The 17,987-nt window shown below is 41.5% G+C and overlaps 1 protein-coding gene across 1 annotated transcript in view; it reads right to left on the bottom strand.

The window, feature by feature from the left end:
• CNNM2 (cyclin and CBS domain divalent metal cation transport mediator 2) overlaps window positions 1-17,987 on the bottom strand; it is a 130,453-nt gene that overhangs the window by 23,493 nt on the left and 88,973 nt on the right. The window contains exon 2 of the mRNA XM_085307677.1: window positions 2,119-2,262. Within this exon, the coding sequence (XP_085163803.1) occupies window positions 2,119-2,262 (144 nt within the window). The remainder of the gene's footprint in view (window positions 1-2,118; window positions 2,263-17,987) is intronic.

Genomic DNA, 17,987 nt, shown 5'->3' with positions numbered 1-17,987 from the left:
CTGCCTGTGTCACAACAGAAACCTCTTCTCTCCACACCATCCAGGTGCTCAGAAGTACTTTGCCCAACCAGATGCTCATGTCAGAGAGATTAACCAGTTTCTCTTGCTCTCAACTTCTCACCACCATCTCTACAAGCCATAAGGMATAGCAGACTAGAGCAGCTGAAATAATACTGCATGCCTGTCAGCTATACAACCCTTGAGGAACTTAGCTGCAGAGCTTCAGCAAGGGCCCTCTTCTGAGAACTGCAAAGTTACAATTGCTTTCACCATAAGCATTCAAATGGATTTTCATGGAAACGGCAGAAAGGCACATCTCCAATACCAAGGCAGCCATTTCAGCAAATTTCAAGTTTCCATCAAACCACAAGAAAATATTTTTAAAATTTCAGAGCAAAAGTATAATAATGCTGCCAAAATTTGTCCTACAATCTACTTTTAAGTGAACATCTAGCACAGAGCAAATCAGCCCCAAACTTTCCAATTCAGCAAAGTCCCCTCAAAATTTCCTGCATTATCCAGGAAGCTTAAGAAGTTAAGTTTCCTTCCTATTCTGACACATGAATTTTCAATAAAAAGACCTTCCAGGAAGGACAGTTTCAAATGAACTCATGTTCAGTAGCTCTATTTTGTTAATCTAGGAAGTCTTCAGATAGTAAAATTAAGTTCTCATTTCCTTGCCTTCTAACATGCTATTAATAGTCTAACCTCTTTTTCATGCAATACCAACTATAGCATGATCTACGGGGTTTCTTTTAGTAAACMATGAAAGCAAGCAGTGAAAAGTATATACAATTATCTTGTCTTAGAGRTGACAAGACAAAGATAAGATCCTTTCAATTTATAAAAGAAAGTGTGAATTCACCTTGTAAAATCATTATGTTGTAATTTATTAGCTTAACAATTAATTTTTGAAAGTATGAACAAATTGATACCAACTGGAGTTCTGTAATTTRGATAGTAATCAGACTACTTAGTGTAGCATAAAACACAACTGGGTTTTACATGAAACTCTGGGCACATAAATGCCAGCAAAATACTGATCAGCTACTGAAAGTAGTTTAGGGAATAACAAACTATCAAGAAAATGGTGGAAGTATGTCTGCTCCATGGTAGAAAGAGTTCATTTGGCTTGGAGGGCAGATATAAGATGCTCATATTGGTACACAAAAGATCTTGTAGAAATATTCAGATCCTTTCCACAGGAAAATGAAGAGAGAGCAAAGAACATCTGAACAGCATTAAAGATATTTTAAATGATTATCTGTATGACAATAGAACCTGGCAACATCTTTGTGCTAGGTACTACATAAACATACAGCATCTGCCTGCAAGACAACAAAGTATAGATAAGACATATGGGGCATAACGGAAAGGAAGTCCAAGATGCACACGCCAGATTGTGCTGACGGGAGAAGTAGGAAAGACACCTTAGGTAACAAGTTAAAGATAAGAGAAATTCTAAAATGGAAAAGAAAAGAGTCAGACCTCATAAACACCAATCTGTCTAACATCTTCTTCCTCAATATATGTTAACATTAAGGAAGAAAGGAGCTGTACAGAGTGGTAAAAGGAKGAATCATTTGGGACACTGATTTACAGCCTTGGAGAAGCCTTTCCCTTCTCAGGCTCTAAGTAAGAGACAGAGATAGGCTCTAAATAGACTTTATTCCCCTTCCTGTAGGCATGGTTATCTCAATGTCTTCTTACTAAAGTACAGTACACCCACTACAGGTCCTCGAGGTGGAAAGAGGATAGACAAAAACGTGGGAGGTCCTGAGCACTGTAACAAAACACTGTGGTGGAGAACAACTAGCAGAAAAGATAAGAACGTTGCAAATGTAAATCTTCTGKATGGAGGAGTCAAAGAAAGCTGCCCTGTTTCTATATTAACATCACTAAAGAGGTGAGGCACCCATGCTGTAAAAACARCAGTTACTGTGGCCATTTGAGGGATCTGTAGGTCACTCACCCTTTAGATTTTAAATCAGCATCTTGCATCTCTCAAAACAAAGCTGTTAGACACAGATGCTGCTGGATGGAATCTTCCCTCTCAAATATATAAATTTATATATTCCCATTCAAATATATAAACAAAGTGCAAATATTTCTACTCACTGTATAGATCTGTTTCATCCAGAATTTCAGATTTGATGATCTCTTCAATCACATCTTCTAAAGTGACAATTCCCAGGACTTCATAAAAAGGATCCCCTTCTCCTTCATTGTTTACTCTTTGTACTATAGCCAGGTGTGACTTGCCTGCAAGGAGACAGATCAGCAATTTAGACATTTTAGAAATTCCTGAAAGATCAGAAGTTATAGCAGGTTAAGGACATGCAGGTATAAACCAAAAGACAGAGAAGTTGGTTTGAGGCCTCATACAACAGRAGAAGCAACATTTTACAGTGCTTAAAATCATAATCTGATTTCTAGCAGAGAACCTCATTCCTGGATCATGCAAATCCACCCAACACACTAAAGGAGGACAGTCAGAAACAAATGTTCTCTTCATATTTTCTTTCTCCAATGAAACCATCATCCTAGCATCAAATTTATTATATTATTTTGTTGATACTTTTTTCTCCTCCTGTCTCACGTATTAGCATGAGAAGGTCAGGTTGGAGCCCTCCTTTGCAGGCAGCTCCTGTGCATGTTCTTCTCAAACTTGGAAACAACAGCATCAATGGCCAAAGCTCAGAAGYACACAGACAGGATAAAGCTAGGAAAGAAGAGGTCAGTCTGATCCATTGCTCTTTTCCTCCTCCCTGCTGCACAAACAATTTATTTAGCCACTCTCTCTACATAAAGGGGCTTACTTAGGAATTAGTCAATTAAAATATTCAAAGAGACAGTGTCTGTTTAATAAAGAGAAAAGCTGTTATAAGATGTAGTAGCGGCTCTAAAGATCCCTAAGCTGTGCATCATTCACAGTATATTTTATAACTCCTGAAATTCTTTCCGCTACAGGAATAACAAGAATATCGTGACCTTTTGAATCCACTTTGACACCTGTGGTAGATAGTTTCCAAAGTTGCCATTGAGATGTTCTTTGTAAAGCTGCGTAATGAGACGTACTTTGYATTCACAGAGTTCACCAAACACAAGTGGCATTCTGATGCATAAATATGGCAATTTCAACATGCTTCACGAGACATTAGGAGTTAAGCAATACTCTCTCATGTTATCCTGTGTTAGTTTCAAAAACTGATACTTGTCCCCATCTGTGGAAAATAACCAAAATACCTCAACTTTGCTTAAACCCCTTTATAGGCAATAATGTCTGCATGCTTTAAGATTCAGATTATTAGACCAGCAAGCATTCAAAGTATTTCAACCCAGACTTGCTCATGCTCAAAGAATGAAAATATCCTGAACAAATTAGACTAGGAGGAAAACTTATCAACTACTGATATAAACATTGCATCAGGTCAAGTCAATTCACTTTGGTAAGATTTTCACATCTGCTTTCCCAGGGACTCAACATAAGCAGTTAAAAACAAATTCTTGCTGAATGCTGTCTGTCGAAAGTTAAATTCTTTTGCTATTCCCAGCTTGTGATCATTTAAAAGGAATTTTCCAAAGCAGGGTCTAATATTAGACTCAAAATGAAGTTTCCATTCCACTTAGGCGATATTCTCACCAAAGTAACTACTGCATAATCTGATTGTCTTGGAGCTACTCGTTTAGATGCAGATGGACATACTTTAAATACCAACTCCACAGCACTGCTAAGTCTTATCTTGAAGAGACTTTATTCTACAGGGAATTATTAGAAGATGATTTGTGATTTTAAAGGATCATATTGTACTGAAAGTCTCTCATTGTGCCAGTTTTTATTTCCTTACATTCCTTGAGAGACTTCCAGCTCTTCGGGGGGTCAGGTTTAGCTCAGCTGGTTAGAGCATGGTGCTAATAATGCCAAGGTTGCGGGTTCGATCCCCATAAGGGCCACTCGTTTGGGGTTGGACTAGATGATCTCCAGAGGCCCCTTCCAACCTTACCGATTCTATGATTAAAAAGACAAAGAAAGGTGACTTGGCAAAAAGTATCGAGGTAATATTATCATTGCTGTTCCCCTGTAATACCTTAGCCCAATTATATCCATTCAATATAATGATGTTCGAGAAAGAACCGTAGCACAAAACAGATCACATGGGCAACACCAAATTCTGTAATCAACTCCTGGTGCTTGCTCTGCTATTAGTATATTTGCTTTCAAGTCAAAGGCATAACTCCCTCAGGAAGTATTTCTATAACAGAGCAGAGTCGCTCATTTTCATTCAGATGCTGGTTCCTGAGAATCGCCATATTCGTTCACTAGTACGTARAAGAGTGCTCAGATCCATACAAGTAGGTAAAATTAAAAAAGGCCTTCCTCAGACAACAAACAGTATTGTTCTTACTCAGCATTCTGGCTTTGATCAAAATGACCGATTTACAGTCTTTTCCTCCACTTCCAAATTTCGTATCGTAAGGCTGAACTACTTGATATAATTTTACATTTTGCACGAAAAGAGCAGCCCTTTATTAGCAACAGAGTCCTAGGAAGTTGCAGGCACATCTGCAAGCAACAGGATAGATTCATGGAAAAGGGTCCAGGATGGAGCTGAAGGGCGGTAATACCACAGAAAGCGTGTATGACTCTCATCCACCAAACCACTTACACAGCCTTCCCATCGGGCCCAGTCCTGACCAAGACTTCAAGATCATTAATGTTTTTTCGGATGGTAGAACACTCTCCCCATTTTAGCATCTGCAATACTCTGTTCTCATCAACAKCACTTAACTATACTATAAAGACAGTTAAGTGTAAACAAAAGTACTTAATGTGGYGAGACCAGCTATCAGAAAGTCTGTACCAACTGTTGCTCTTTTATGCAACTGTCTGTCTCAAATATGAATTGATAAGGAATTAGTTAAGGATGTGTTTCTGACATTCTGCACTTTCTACAATGGAAAAGAAGGCTAGAAAAGTTTATCTGTTTTCCCCATAATCTCTGATTTTTATTTTCTTGGCTTCTCACCCAATGGCTTAAGAGTATTTAAACTAGTCTCCTCTGGTGTCAAATGTCAGTGAATGTCTTGGTGGGCAGCATCAACTTTCAGATCTATCTTCATTATCAAAATAACACTTTGYGGAGTGTTTATCTGCCACAAATACAAACTATCCAAATCCAGGCTGACAATACCCTCTTTCTCTCCTGACTGTCAAATTTTCATATTCCAAACTTTAAAGAATTCCTCATCTTGCTGAAGTGAAAAAAGCAAGGCTGTAGGGTCAGGTGACTTTAAGCCAATCTAATCAGGTTGCCTYTACAAGACTGCTTTTTGCTCCCAAAGTCTTGTCCTCCAATGCTCATGACATGTTAGTCAGACCAGAGAGCTGATCCATCTGAAAATTACATTTATTGGGTCTTTTTAAGTTAATTTTCATCCAGATCCAGAGGTTTGACAAAAGTCATCATATAGTGGAACAAGCACCAGTGCTGGCGACAGGCGAGAGGAACATGCATTCATGGACTGGTTGCCCTCTCAGGGATAGTCTAGTTTTAACTGCTGTGTAAGTGCGGTATAAGCAAAAATATAMCCTGCGAGCACGGAAGCAACCAAGGAGGAAAAGGCTAAAGGAAAATCCAGAGGAGCGCAGACTTCTTTATACATCATTTAAAAAGTGCAACACAGCATGTGCCCAACTTTAAAAGTGGCCTGTGAGTAAAATAACTATTCCTCCAAGTCATTTTAAATAGAAACTAGCTACAGTTTTTTTCAATGATTTTACCAGGCCACTGGTATTTGCTATTTGTTTTTATCCAGAGACAAGTTTCAACAGCATCTGCTGCTGCTAAGGGCGTAAGATACATATTCCAAAAAGATCTGAACAAGGTAAATGTCCAGGTAAGGAAATCTGGACTGTCTACATTACCACTAGGGCTTTGAGGGCAGAATACAAATTAAATGAAGAGAGCAAGAGTGCTTGGAAAATATATAAATAATTCGTATACTTCACTGGTTTTCTGGCAACGGCCTGTAACCACAATACATCTCTGACATTAATCTTTCTTTAATCATCCATTTTAAATGTCAGTATATTGAAATTCAGCAAGCCCACAKCTCTGCGGCACTAACAAATCTGATGATAAAGGCAGAAAAGATCTAAGTGATGTGTAATAAACAACACAAGGAGAGAACTGCGGGCAATGCTCTTACGCAGAGCTCTTCTGCGGCTACGGGCAGGTAGCTTTTGCTTTCTGCTCAGCTTCTCCCAGCTAGAGCAGCAATTGGTAACAACCTCAGCAAGAGCCTACAGAGCTCATATGTGTACACAGCTTCAGATCCAAAACGTGATAAATGCTAATTTCTCAGTTAACATCATGGGCAACTAGAGAACCTGGGAGTTTTGTTAAAAGCAAATCCTTATTGCTCAAAATCTTGCAGCACAGCTTGGATTTTACTCTGTACCACAACTTCTGATTTCAATTTATTAAGTTAATTAAAAAGCATGAAGATGCTTAATGAAATCCACACGAGTCAGTGAACRAGCTCAAGAGAGATTTCACGCGATGGGACTGACCAGGCAGAACAACACTGTAAGAAACATTAGAAACACTGATTCTCTCGCAACAGCTTGACCATTCCTTGAAAGAGAGATGGAAACACCTTCCTGACCCTTCGATCCTTACTGAGGCATTTTTATGTTTGTGGCAAGGACCTAAAAATATCAACATGCTGTTCAAACTAGAGATGTAAATACCTGGTCATCAAGTTCAACATCTGTTCTGGTCAGTACCGAGGCCCCTTTTTTTTGGCATAAGGAGCTTTACCATATGAAGAGAGCCACATCAAACCCTGCTCCCCCATACCACTCCCCCAAAGACACACTTAGGAACACCCCTACAAGRACAGCTGTCAGTTTAGATTAAACTTCCCCAGTCAATAAAAGTTGCAACTTTTTAACCAGTGATCAGCCACACTCATACAGTAATAAATAAATACATGGGAGTTCACACTGAAAAAGGCAGAGCAGCTTCAATTTTTCTCTGGCTGGTATGGCTTGTCAGCACAGCAAAGTACTGGGGGTGCTAAAGGCCATTTGGGGAAGCGACATACAATATCGAATAAATTGAAGAAATGATTAAAGTACAAGAGCTTTAATTTCTATTCCCTTGCATCCAAGGTGAGTTACCTCACTATTCTGTGCTACAAAACTGAGGACAGCGCTTTTGCCACAGCGGCTGGTGCAAAAAAGGCTCAAGTGTCATTCTCAGCACTTTGCTCTATGCCAACGGTGTCGTTCCACAGCGAGACGGCCGGCTCAGTGGCTGCGGGGAGAGCTGACGTCGCCATTTCCCCTGACTTTAGCAAGTTTCTCAGCACGGTCTCCCTGAGTTTCCTTGTAGCCAAGCTGAGACTGCAGTCAAGAGATGCAAATTACTTGGAACAACTACAGGGGGTGGGCAACGGACGGGAACGCTGGGCTAGAGCCCAGTGATGAGTGGTTCAGTTATTAGTGACATTCCTTGGGGACTGAAAACAAGGATGCTAAGCAGTACCGATCCAGTAACGAGCTGGACGATGGGACAGACACCAAATTGGAGGGAGCAGCTGATACACTGGAGGGTAASGCTGCCTTTCAGAGGGATCTTAACAGATTGAAGAAATGTGCTGAGAGAAGCCTTAAGAAGTTCAACAAATGCAAATGCAATGTCATTTACCTGGGACAAAATAACCTCCTGTTTTGGTACACGCTGGGAGCCAACTGGCTTGGTCTGCAGAAAAGGACTCTGTGGTCCTGATGGACAACATACTGAGGAGCTGGCAGTGCACCCTTGAGGCAATAAAAGTTAACTGCATACTGGCTACATCAGTACAAGTCTAGCTAGCAGGTCAAGAGAAGGGATTATTTCCCTCCCCGGGGCACTTGCAAGACCGTATGTGCAGTGCTGTGTCCTTTTTCAGGTTCTCCAGTATAAGATAGACATTAAGGAAGCAAAGCTGGTCCAGTAGACAGCTACTAAGATGGTCAGGGGCTGGAGCACACTCTGAACAAGCAAAAGTTGACAGGGCTGCATTGGTTCAGTCTTGCAAAGAGAAGGCTAACACAGCAATACTACTGCTGTCTTTAACTACCTAACAGTAGAGTATAGACAAGACAGAGGCAGACTCTTCTTGGAGCTAGAGACTGACGGCACATGAGGCAACAGACACAAGTTACAAAAACAGAAATTTTCAATAGAGGAAGAAAACATTATTCCCCGTGACAGTGGTCAAACGCTGGGACAGGGGCCCAGACGGGGTGCGGAATTGCCACCYTTGGAGGTATCCAAAACTCAGCAACCTGATCTGACTTCAAAGTTAATCTGCTCTGCATAGGGGATTGGACCAGATGACCTCCAGAGGTCCCCTCCTAAATCATCCTGTGATTCTAAGAGACACTGAATGGCAGCATGACTGAAATCCAGGCCTAAGCTTCATTTCTGACTTGCAATTTTCCACTTCTCTGCTTAGGAACCTAAACACACTCAAAATTTCCAGTCCTCAAGGAACTGGAGAGAGCAAGTGGTGTGTTTTACCGATCTGGAATGGTACAATATGCCCTTGTATGTGACCAAATGTAATAGCAAAATGCCACTACTAACCAGACTGTGCCGCAGGCATTTATAATATTGCTCCCAGAGCTTTGAAGTAAAAGATATATCTCACGAAGTGAGTGGTCCAACCATGGAGGTATATCTCCAGGGCTATAAGCAGTGAGCAACAACCTGTGYACAGTATGTTTAAGCGTATGCCATGGCTAAGCAACTAGTCATGCCTCTGTCTCTGCAGAGCAGGTTTATGAACTTTGTACCTGGGAAGCCTCACGTGTTTGTTTGCCTCATGCAAGCATCAGATCTCACTGAAGCCTTCAGTTTACATTTATTAAAAAATAAGGCATAAATCAAACCTATGGTAGGCAATTAGCAGATTCCTGCTAGTCCTTCTGTAGTAAAGCCAGGACCACGCTAGTCTTGTTTTTGTTAAAACCAGTAAACCAAGTCCACTTGATGTTGAGTGCCCTTGAATGTTAAGCTATAACCTGTTTAATATACCTACAATTAAATGGAGAAAAATCCCAGGAGATGTTTAGTTGCCCTTGAATTTGCTAACTAACAATCTGTGYCTCTGAAAAATCTTCTAGGTTACCCCTACACAATTCTTTTGGTTTTAACTGAATTCTACTAGGGTAAACGATTTGATCTGACAGTGAGATTCACAGGTTCAACAATGCATTACACAAAACATAATCAATTTTATATTGTGTTGTATAATTTAACCATTAGAAACAACTCCCTCTAGAACAGCGCTGGCTTGCAAGCAATTATACATAAGTAACAAGTCTTTTACTAAATTTCTTTTCTGCAGCACAGTTCAAGGACATTCAATCTCTTTTCTATTAGGTGAAATTTGCATTCATGACATTTRCTTTTGCACTTTGACCATTTCCAACAGGGAAACTGGACTGTTCCTTTTCTCCTCCACCTCCGTTTCACTTACTGGTGCACATATGCAAGCAACATTGTATTTAGGTTCATAACACAAGACTGTTCACRTATTTAAGTGAAAAACCTTAAATTCAAAACATCTGCACGAATATAGTCTAAATGGAGAAYAGGCTTCTTACATCAAGCTTTTTCTGCAACAAAACACCCGATATTTTGAAGTTGGCTTGGGAGGCGAACCCAATACCAATATTCATGTCATACAGCCACATGAAACTCATCCAGTCCCACAACAAAGTGAGTGAAAATATTAGCGTCGCCACAGGACAGATGGTGATTTTTTGCCTTTACACTGGAGACCTCACAGTCTCACACAAACATTAACTAGACAAGCACATCAGCCCTCACAGAAAAATACAGCAGCACTTTGAATAAATTCTTCCTGTTAAGACCCTGAATCCTATTTTCTGTTCTAGTGGGAGGACACCAAAAAAAGGAAAAATTAAGCAGAGTTTCCGAATGAGTTCCTGACAGTGAATTGTATTTGTAAGGAATACTTTCCCAAGGGAAATGGCAGAAGCTCAACTACTTGCAACTTTGAAACTAGACTAGACAAAGCTCCTAGAAAGCACTCAATAATTCTCCACTGCCCCGTAGCAGATGGAAGAGGAGGGATGACCTAACATTTTCCATCTCTGGCAGCCTATCATTCAGCATACATGCTCTGACTCAACTGCTGTTGCCTACCCTTCAAATTTGTTCCTCTCAGACCCTCCTGAGAAGTACTTTGTGACTGCTTCTAGAAGTATAGCTCTAGAAAGCTACTACCTGTTGCAGCTTTAAACACAACTGAACTGTACTTGGTAACAAACCTGGATCAGAAGTTGAGAGTCACTGTGGGTCCATGAGAAAAACAAACTAACAGGCAACCAGAACTAACCTGGGAGAAGGAGAAAGGTCATTTAAACTCAGAGCTCTGCTATCAGAGTGGAAATCTTAAGGAAGAATCTGGAGACGTGAGAACATTTAGGGGAAACTATTACCAGGTGTGAGCAGGCAACAAGAGTGGAACTAAAGAATAGAGAAAAGTTTCAGACTCCCCTTGAACATTAGCAATGATCCCCTTTGCCACGACAATATGCCAGCGCTCCCCAGACACGCAGTCCTTATCCACCAGGGAATTTGGGCCTGTTCGCAAAAATACGGTTGGGATTGACAATAACCACGCTCCACACGGACATCAGACCTGCACCTCTAGCTGGGGTGCTGTCAGTATTGGCCAAAACAGATGACATCCATCTGATAAAAAGACAAATACAAGCTGCTTCCTARAACTGGAGGCTAATGCCCCAGAGAAAGTACCCACTGGATCTTACAGTGGAAGAGGCAGAGACTGAAACTTCTATGAGGCTTGTGAGAGAAAGTCATCTCAAAAGCAAAGTAGTCTTTGCCACTCTTCTGAGGCTCTAAGCCCAGTAAGAAGGTCACGATATCTGGATACTGGTGGTCAGAGAYGAGAAACAGGCAAGAAGTTTAGAAAACAAATCAAGCAGTTCAAGGGAGTGCCGGAAACTGAAGTTGAGAGTAGAGATGGCAACACTGAGCAGAAAAAATATTGAGTCTGGAGAGAGACCTATCATTATTTAGGCTAACACAGAAGAAAAAATTCTGATAAAATTTAAAGTAAGCAAACAGAATTTTGGAGTCATTCTTGGTTACAATTCAAATCTTGAACACCAGATGTAAAAGATAGTTAAGAGTGACTTATGCTGCTACGATTTTCACCAGTGCCTCAACTTCCCAGAGTAAGGAATGATCTTTCAAAAAGAAACGTAAGAAATGCAGTTCTGCTGATTTGCACATTCACAGCACAGTTAATGAGGATCTTTTTTGTAGTGTTCAAAGAACCCAGAAAGGAGTCAAGCTAATTTTATTACTTCCCTGTTTGTTCAAGATTGTCCCCATTGATTCCAGCATTCCTTCAGGGATGGAAAACAGGCACCAGACAGCAAAATGCAGCCAGCAGAGGGAGTGCAAAACCTTGGGTTTGCTCAGCACGGAGCTTGAGGACCTCCCGGACACCCGCTCCAGCGGAGAGCGGGAGCAGAGGAGAGGTCCCAGGCTCCGGCATCAGGGCTGCTGGGCGCTGGACTGATGCTGTGCCTGGGGAAATCTCATTTCAGAAATGGACACTTCAGCCTGGGACCCCGCCGCAGTGATGGACACCCGCCGTGGCCTCCTGGGGCTGTGCTGCTGCCGTGACCTGCGCCCACCCCACCGGTTCCTGCTCACCCAGCACGCTGGGACACCATTTGTTGAGSCACGGGATCAGCCCTCACAAGGATGCAAGAGACACACTATCCGTCACCCTGCCAGGCTGCCCCCATCTCACCGCCTGTCCAACAGGCTGCTTCCATGACCCACCGCTAAATCCGCCAAATAAAAACAAGTACGTCAAGRGATGTTTGTGAGGAGCAAAAATAGAAGTTGTCCCAGAACAGCAATGAACACCAATGGCTTTGGTGCTCAGGTAACCAATACACGACACCAACAAAAACACTGTTCTGAATTATTGCAGCCAAACCCCCTAGTAATCTTACCCTCCTTTTAATCCTACCTGCCTCGCTTCCTAGAACAAGCACGGTTTAATATGGGGAGCTTCTAGATTTYGGCATCTGCTCCACTGGATTTTAAATCCTACAAAGGTAAAGTACTAGAAGCCACAAGAGAAGCAGGTCTGGATGTTGGGACGAGGTTAGCTGAGGGCAGCGTGCTTACGTAAGGACCTCAGCAGTGCTGAGAGCAAAGCGTCTGAGCCGAACAGAGCAGCATCTTGGGACTGCGGCTGCTGAGCGGAATCGGGGGCTGCACGTATTTTCCTTTCATCCATCCCCAGCTCCTGCAATTTACTTTTAGCTCATTATTTAGGGCATAAATTAAAAAGGGTCCTAGCGTTACCAACATCTTAGAYGATTAATATTCCATTTTAATGACCTATTTTACTTCACTGCATGCCGCTTGCAATCCCAGCAGCTCAAAACCCCGCCTGGCCGACTGCACTGACAGATTTTCGAGCACAACGCAAGGCTTTTATCATCCACATTGCGGCGCAAGCCAGGGGAAGCTTCACAAAAAGCTGCCCTGTTACTTTCTAAATTGGTGACAACCTCCTCTATCCAGCAGGATTAATACAACCTCAGAACCACTTAAGTGCACGTGCTTTGCGAGTGAGGGCAGCAGCCGAACCACCGTGCCTGCAAGCACCACCAGCGCCCGTGACCTTGACTTTGCACGAGTGCCGAACCAGGGCCACGTGAGCGCGGGCTCTCTGACGCTGCACATTTCTCCCAAACCTAAAGCAGCACTTGCTGATTCACGTACCATGCTGGGGCAGCCACCAGTAAAGAAAGACTTCAAACAGCATAGCCAGAAAGCGAAGGGTACTTCCGCGATTCGAAGACACAAGGAACGCAACCTTCTTCTCCCATGGGCTTTTTCTTTGGGTCAAGTTTTGGCTCAGGTACCATGAGACGTAAGGACTCGAGAAAGGCTGTCACACAAGTACATCTCACACTGTGAGCAAATCCAGGGAGAGATGTGCGAATATCTTCCGGCCCTTTTATACACTACAGGTACAGGGCATCTAAGCAAAGTGTSAAGGCAGCCATGGGTCACAAAACCTCACCAGGAGGGAACATTTCCAAGTTTCTGACCCCAGCAAAAGCATCTTTAATTTGCCCTGCCACAATTTTAGCTGACCGCACAGGGAGCACTGCTAGCCCCATGCCTGTGTATTGAAAACAAGTATAGAACAACAGTTAAGGGCATGATGGAAAAAAATCCTGTAAAACCAAGACATGCTAAAACTGTCCGACACAACAGGAAACAAGCAGACTAAGAGAGTCTGTGGWGCCGGAGCTGAACATGGCCCTCTAAACTGCATTTTTGTTTCCCAATATGAAGATAATAATGTATACAAGAGGAAAAAAACCTTTTGGATAACATTCTAAAGATTTAAATAGATTTTATCTTGACAAGTGAGCTAGAATTTTACAGTTCAACTGCTAATTTGGCAGATATTCGAATATATTTGAATGCCTTATTAATATTACTGAAGAAAAGATGTAGAATGACTCAATTCCTCATATACGTGGGAGTTTAAAATGAAAAATAATACAAAACCATCTTTGCATTCAGAAAAGGCAATATTAATTTCCTAAAAAATGGTATTACTGGGTCACATTTTGGAATGGAGTAAAAGACACTTAAGAGATCAATCTTCATAGCAATTATATTATGAATATTTTTAATTACTGATTTTATAAAGTGAATTTTTCCAGTTTGCATTTGTGAATGATCCTGTAATTGGCATTTCAGTGGACCACCCTACGTAGCTCTCCAGTGGATTGAGTTTGCTCAGAGCTCTTAAAGGAGGAAGGAAACTTGCAGATAAGACTCACAGGTGAGACTGCAATGCCTTGCCCCTTGAGCAACAAGCCACGGGAGACAAGGCAAAAAGGAAAATTATATTGGTTACAATGTTCCACAAGCTGTCTCTTTGTTAGGGGGTCACCCCTCATTTGTCACCCCTTGTTTTGCTGTAACAGAAAATTAGAGATTTCGCTGTAATAGAAGCTACTCCAGAAGATTAAGGTCAAACAGGACATACCTAAATTATCACGGGAATCGATTTGGAACAGAGACCACAGTCTAGAAGGAGTAGCCAACAGTAATTACCTTTCACATGTCTATTTTACTATTCTTTTGAGCAACTTATTTGATTTACTTAAGGTGAATTTGTTCTTAGATTTTAAAAAAATATTTTTCCACAGCAGTTCATCACAGTTTTCCTAACCCGATGACAGAGACACGAAGCATGACACTTGAGGAAGCAAGAAGACAATACAAAGAATTAGTGGAATGGCTGCTTACTGTTTTAGTTTTAAAATTCATGCCAAAATGATTTCAAAGTGGGCACATAAATCAGGATAGCTCAACAGCTTTCCAGCCACTGGGCGTGGATGACATGGGACTTGCACCTACATTACAAGGTTATTCAAATATTTTTTGTCAATTGTTTACCATAGAGTGAAGAAGTGCGATGGTCCAGTTTTTTGTTTTTTCTTCTGGCAGGGTGATATTCTAGTGCTGTAATAGGAAYTCCGACAGTACAGTATTTTTTTCATGATTTGTCTGATGAGTTCAGGGAAGATGTAGTGGAGCCAATCACGTCATCTTTGGTATTCTGCACAAATCTGTATCACTATTTTATTCCCATCCAAAATGGATCTGAACATATTTGCCCCCAAGTGACCTAAACACTTAGCTTTAATATCACTGACTTCTGGGATTTCATCTACTTTGACAATTTTACTCCAGAACAAGCTTTCTGGCACAACTTCTATTAAGGGAACAGGGCTTCTGATCTAAGCAAAATATTTTCTCATTCAGTCTGCTCTGGTAAGGGACAGATCTCTGTTTTTTAAGATTGTTCCCCTTGTTTGTAAACACATGTGTCACAGAGGATCTCTGTGATTTTACCAAAAACTAGGCTCTCTTAATTTCTGCTAACACCACGTAAGAGCACTTCATCGCAAGCATCGCAGAATAGGAAGAGCCCACAAGGGTCCATCCRAATTACCCGCTAACCTGCAGGTACRAACTCCGTGATCTAATGGACTCAGCYGGGACACGCTGACCGAACCACCCARCTCCCTTTACAGTACTCTGATGAGAGCTACAGTAAAGCACAATCTCCGTTATCACGGCTATGGCAGCTCAAACGAGTTAGATAAACCCGTGTTTTACAGTTCTCGCTTGCTTCTTTGTGAAGGCAGGGAGGGGGGAATTAAAATACAWGTGCCCCCCATAGGGTTGTCCACAAATCTGTGCCCACACTAAGAGCACCCAGACGACACCAGCATCCCTGCGGCCATAAAACAGCCTTAGCGTGGAAATGGCCTCAGAGGAATGGTGTCCTACTGTCATGACTTCTGCCTTGAATTTGTTTATTTTTAGCTAGGATTAGGCTGAATTCTTCTACATCCCAATAAACACTAAAACAAAACAGCTCAAACTTCTGTTAGATGAGACATGGGCAAGGAGRTCACGCAACATACATACGCACGTTTTACTGTTATTTTCCATGACCGCTTGTAAATSCAAACAGTCTGGATATGGCCATACAAAAACATCAGCATAGGCCCCAAGCAGAAAACTAGTCTGCTGTACTCTGAGGACTTGCCCTTAAATCTATACCATAAACAACTGTATTTATTTGTTGTATTAACAATAGCAGAACGSACATGTGTTGCTATATGTGATTCACAGAACAGCCAAGGACTAGGGCATGAGAGAGGGCTGGAAGAGCTAAAAATTTAGAGCCAAAATCTTAAAAAAAAAAAAAAAAAAAAAAAAAAAACAACTTTCATTCTCTCCCCCTGCAATACCCTGATGATCTCCTACTGCAACAGCAACACATCCTCCCCTTTTCCCCACACCCTCTCGGAGGCCCTGCAATCTTCTCGGCTTCTTCCTGCAGCTTCTGCCTGTTCAGGAAAGGCCCCTCTGCGAATCTAAGACCTGGCGATGCYGCCTCACCGAACAGGTAAGAGCTGAGCTCTCCTCATCGTTTCCTCTGTGGCAGCAATAGGAAAAAATCCTTCCCTTATCCAGACCCCACTTTTTCACCAAACTTAYGGAAAAATAACATTTCCAAGAATTCTACCTCAATGACTTCCAACGTTACAAGGGACGGGAACAGATAAGGAAGGAGAGACAGAGCCAACTGAGACACAGCGCAGTCACAGCTCCGAACCACTGCCATCGTTTCCACTGACAGGCCAGAGGCTGTCCTATCTTCGTGACAAAGTAAAGACAAAACCAATTTTTACAGAAAGCTATGAATAAAAGTAGTTATATGAAGCCCTACTTTAGACTGCGCAAATTTTATTTGCTTGGAACACCACTTCAAATCAGAGATCAAGCACAAATTTAGTTTWAAAAAAGAGGGAATGCGCATGATCTACTGCGCTCATCTTTTACGCACGGCAAGCAAAGACCTCGATACACAACAATAGCTGGAGGAACTTCCGCCGGGCGCCGCGAATCCTGCAAAGGTCCCGTTCCAGGCCTTGCAGAAGTTCAGAGAGCGGCCACGCACGCTGCATCGCTGTCCTTACAAGGGTTAGGCAAACAGACCAGCAAATCCTGGCAAAAAGGAAATGCATTCGGAGTTCACAGTAGGGCTATCGCTTGGGCTATTTCTGTAGCGCCTGCGTCTAAAAAAAGATCCAGTTCACACAAGTAGCTATTTTACCTTACTGTCCCACAAGAACTAAATGCATTTTTTCCGATTACAGTTTCCCACCATAAAATACACGACAAAATGTGACAAATATTTTGAAATATTCCTATGAAAGCATTTTGAGTATATATAGAAACATGAGTATATATGGAAACATACAAAATTATGTGTTTATATATAGATGTGTCCTCATTGTATAACTAATATTAGTACACGGAATTGAAGACACTCAAAAAAAAGTTAAAGATCCACTGAGCTTTGCCATAAAGAAGACAAAGCAGCAGTAGATAAAATCCCCTTCGTTTTATGATAATCTTTGTATCAAATGCTGAATTCCTGTTACAATTTCTCTGACACAAAGAAATGCACACAAAAAATAAGCAAACTAGGAGATGAGCCCAAGAGGCTCACTGAAGAGATGCTTTCTTGCATATTTTTTTCCTCCTCAAATCCACCAAAATCTCTRTAATGAAATGTAAGTGAGAGGCAAAGAGATCTCATTTGGCCCTAAAGCTCATTCGCCGCGYAACCAAAGACCATTCGCTTCACTAAGGTCCGCAGCATTTAAAACTCTTTGGAAGAAACATTTCCAATGAGTGGATTGTGAGAGTACTCCGCAAGATACTGTCTCCCTTTTACAAAAGCTGGTCAGGAAAGCTATTCATATGACTTCATATGACTTATTTGCATATGGCTGAGGAATTCTAATTTTACTTCTTAATGTCTCCTTCATGGTTTGGTGTCCCAAACACTGCATTCCTGCACTAGACCAGAAGATAAAATTGTCAGATCTGTTTCAGTTTTTAAGCTAAGGGAAATAAACATTTTCCTCATAATAATACAACTAGAAAGCATCAGAAAAGTACTTTTTTAAAGGACAAAATTGAGATACTTCTTCACTTCCCTAATCCAAGATTAACGAAATGGATGCAGACCCCCTGCCTTTTTTTAAGCAAATATCTCTTCAACCCCATCTCATCCATTCATGCACTACTCTAGCCACAAGTCTCCAATCACAGTATTTATACTACAGTACTTACAACTGTCTCAGGAACGCATTTTAACATTTAGCCAAATTGTTCTGCTTGAATGTGTTCATTGATGAGTGCAGAATTCTGGTTTCCATGAAAAGGACAGTTTTCAGTAATGAAGGTCAGGTACTTTTGTAGCAGTTTCACAGCAATTAGCATCATCAAAAATAG

The sequence above is a fragment of the Rhea americana genome, unplaced genomic scaffold (genome assembly GCF_003343005.1).
Source record: "Rhea americana isolate MKP2758 unplaced genomic scaffold, rheAme1 scaffold_104, whole genome shotgun sequence".
Lineage (NCBI taxonomy): Eukaryota > Metazoa > Chordata > Aves > Rheiformes > Rheidae > Rhea > Rhea americana.
Note: the sequence above shows the minus strand (reverse complement) of the source record. Positions and strands in the feature narration are given on the sequence as shown.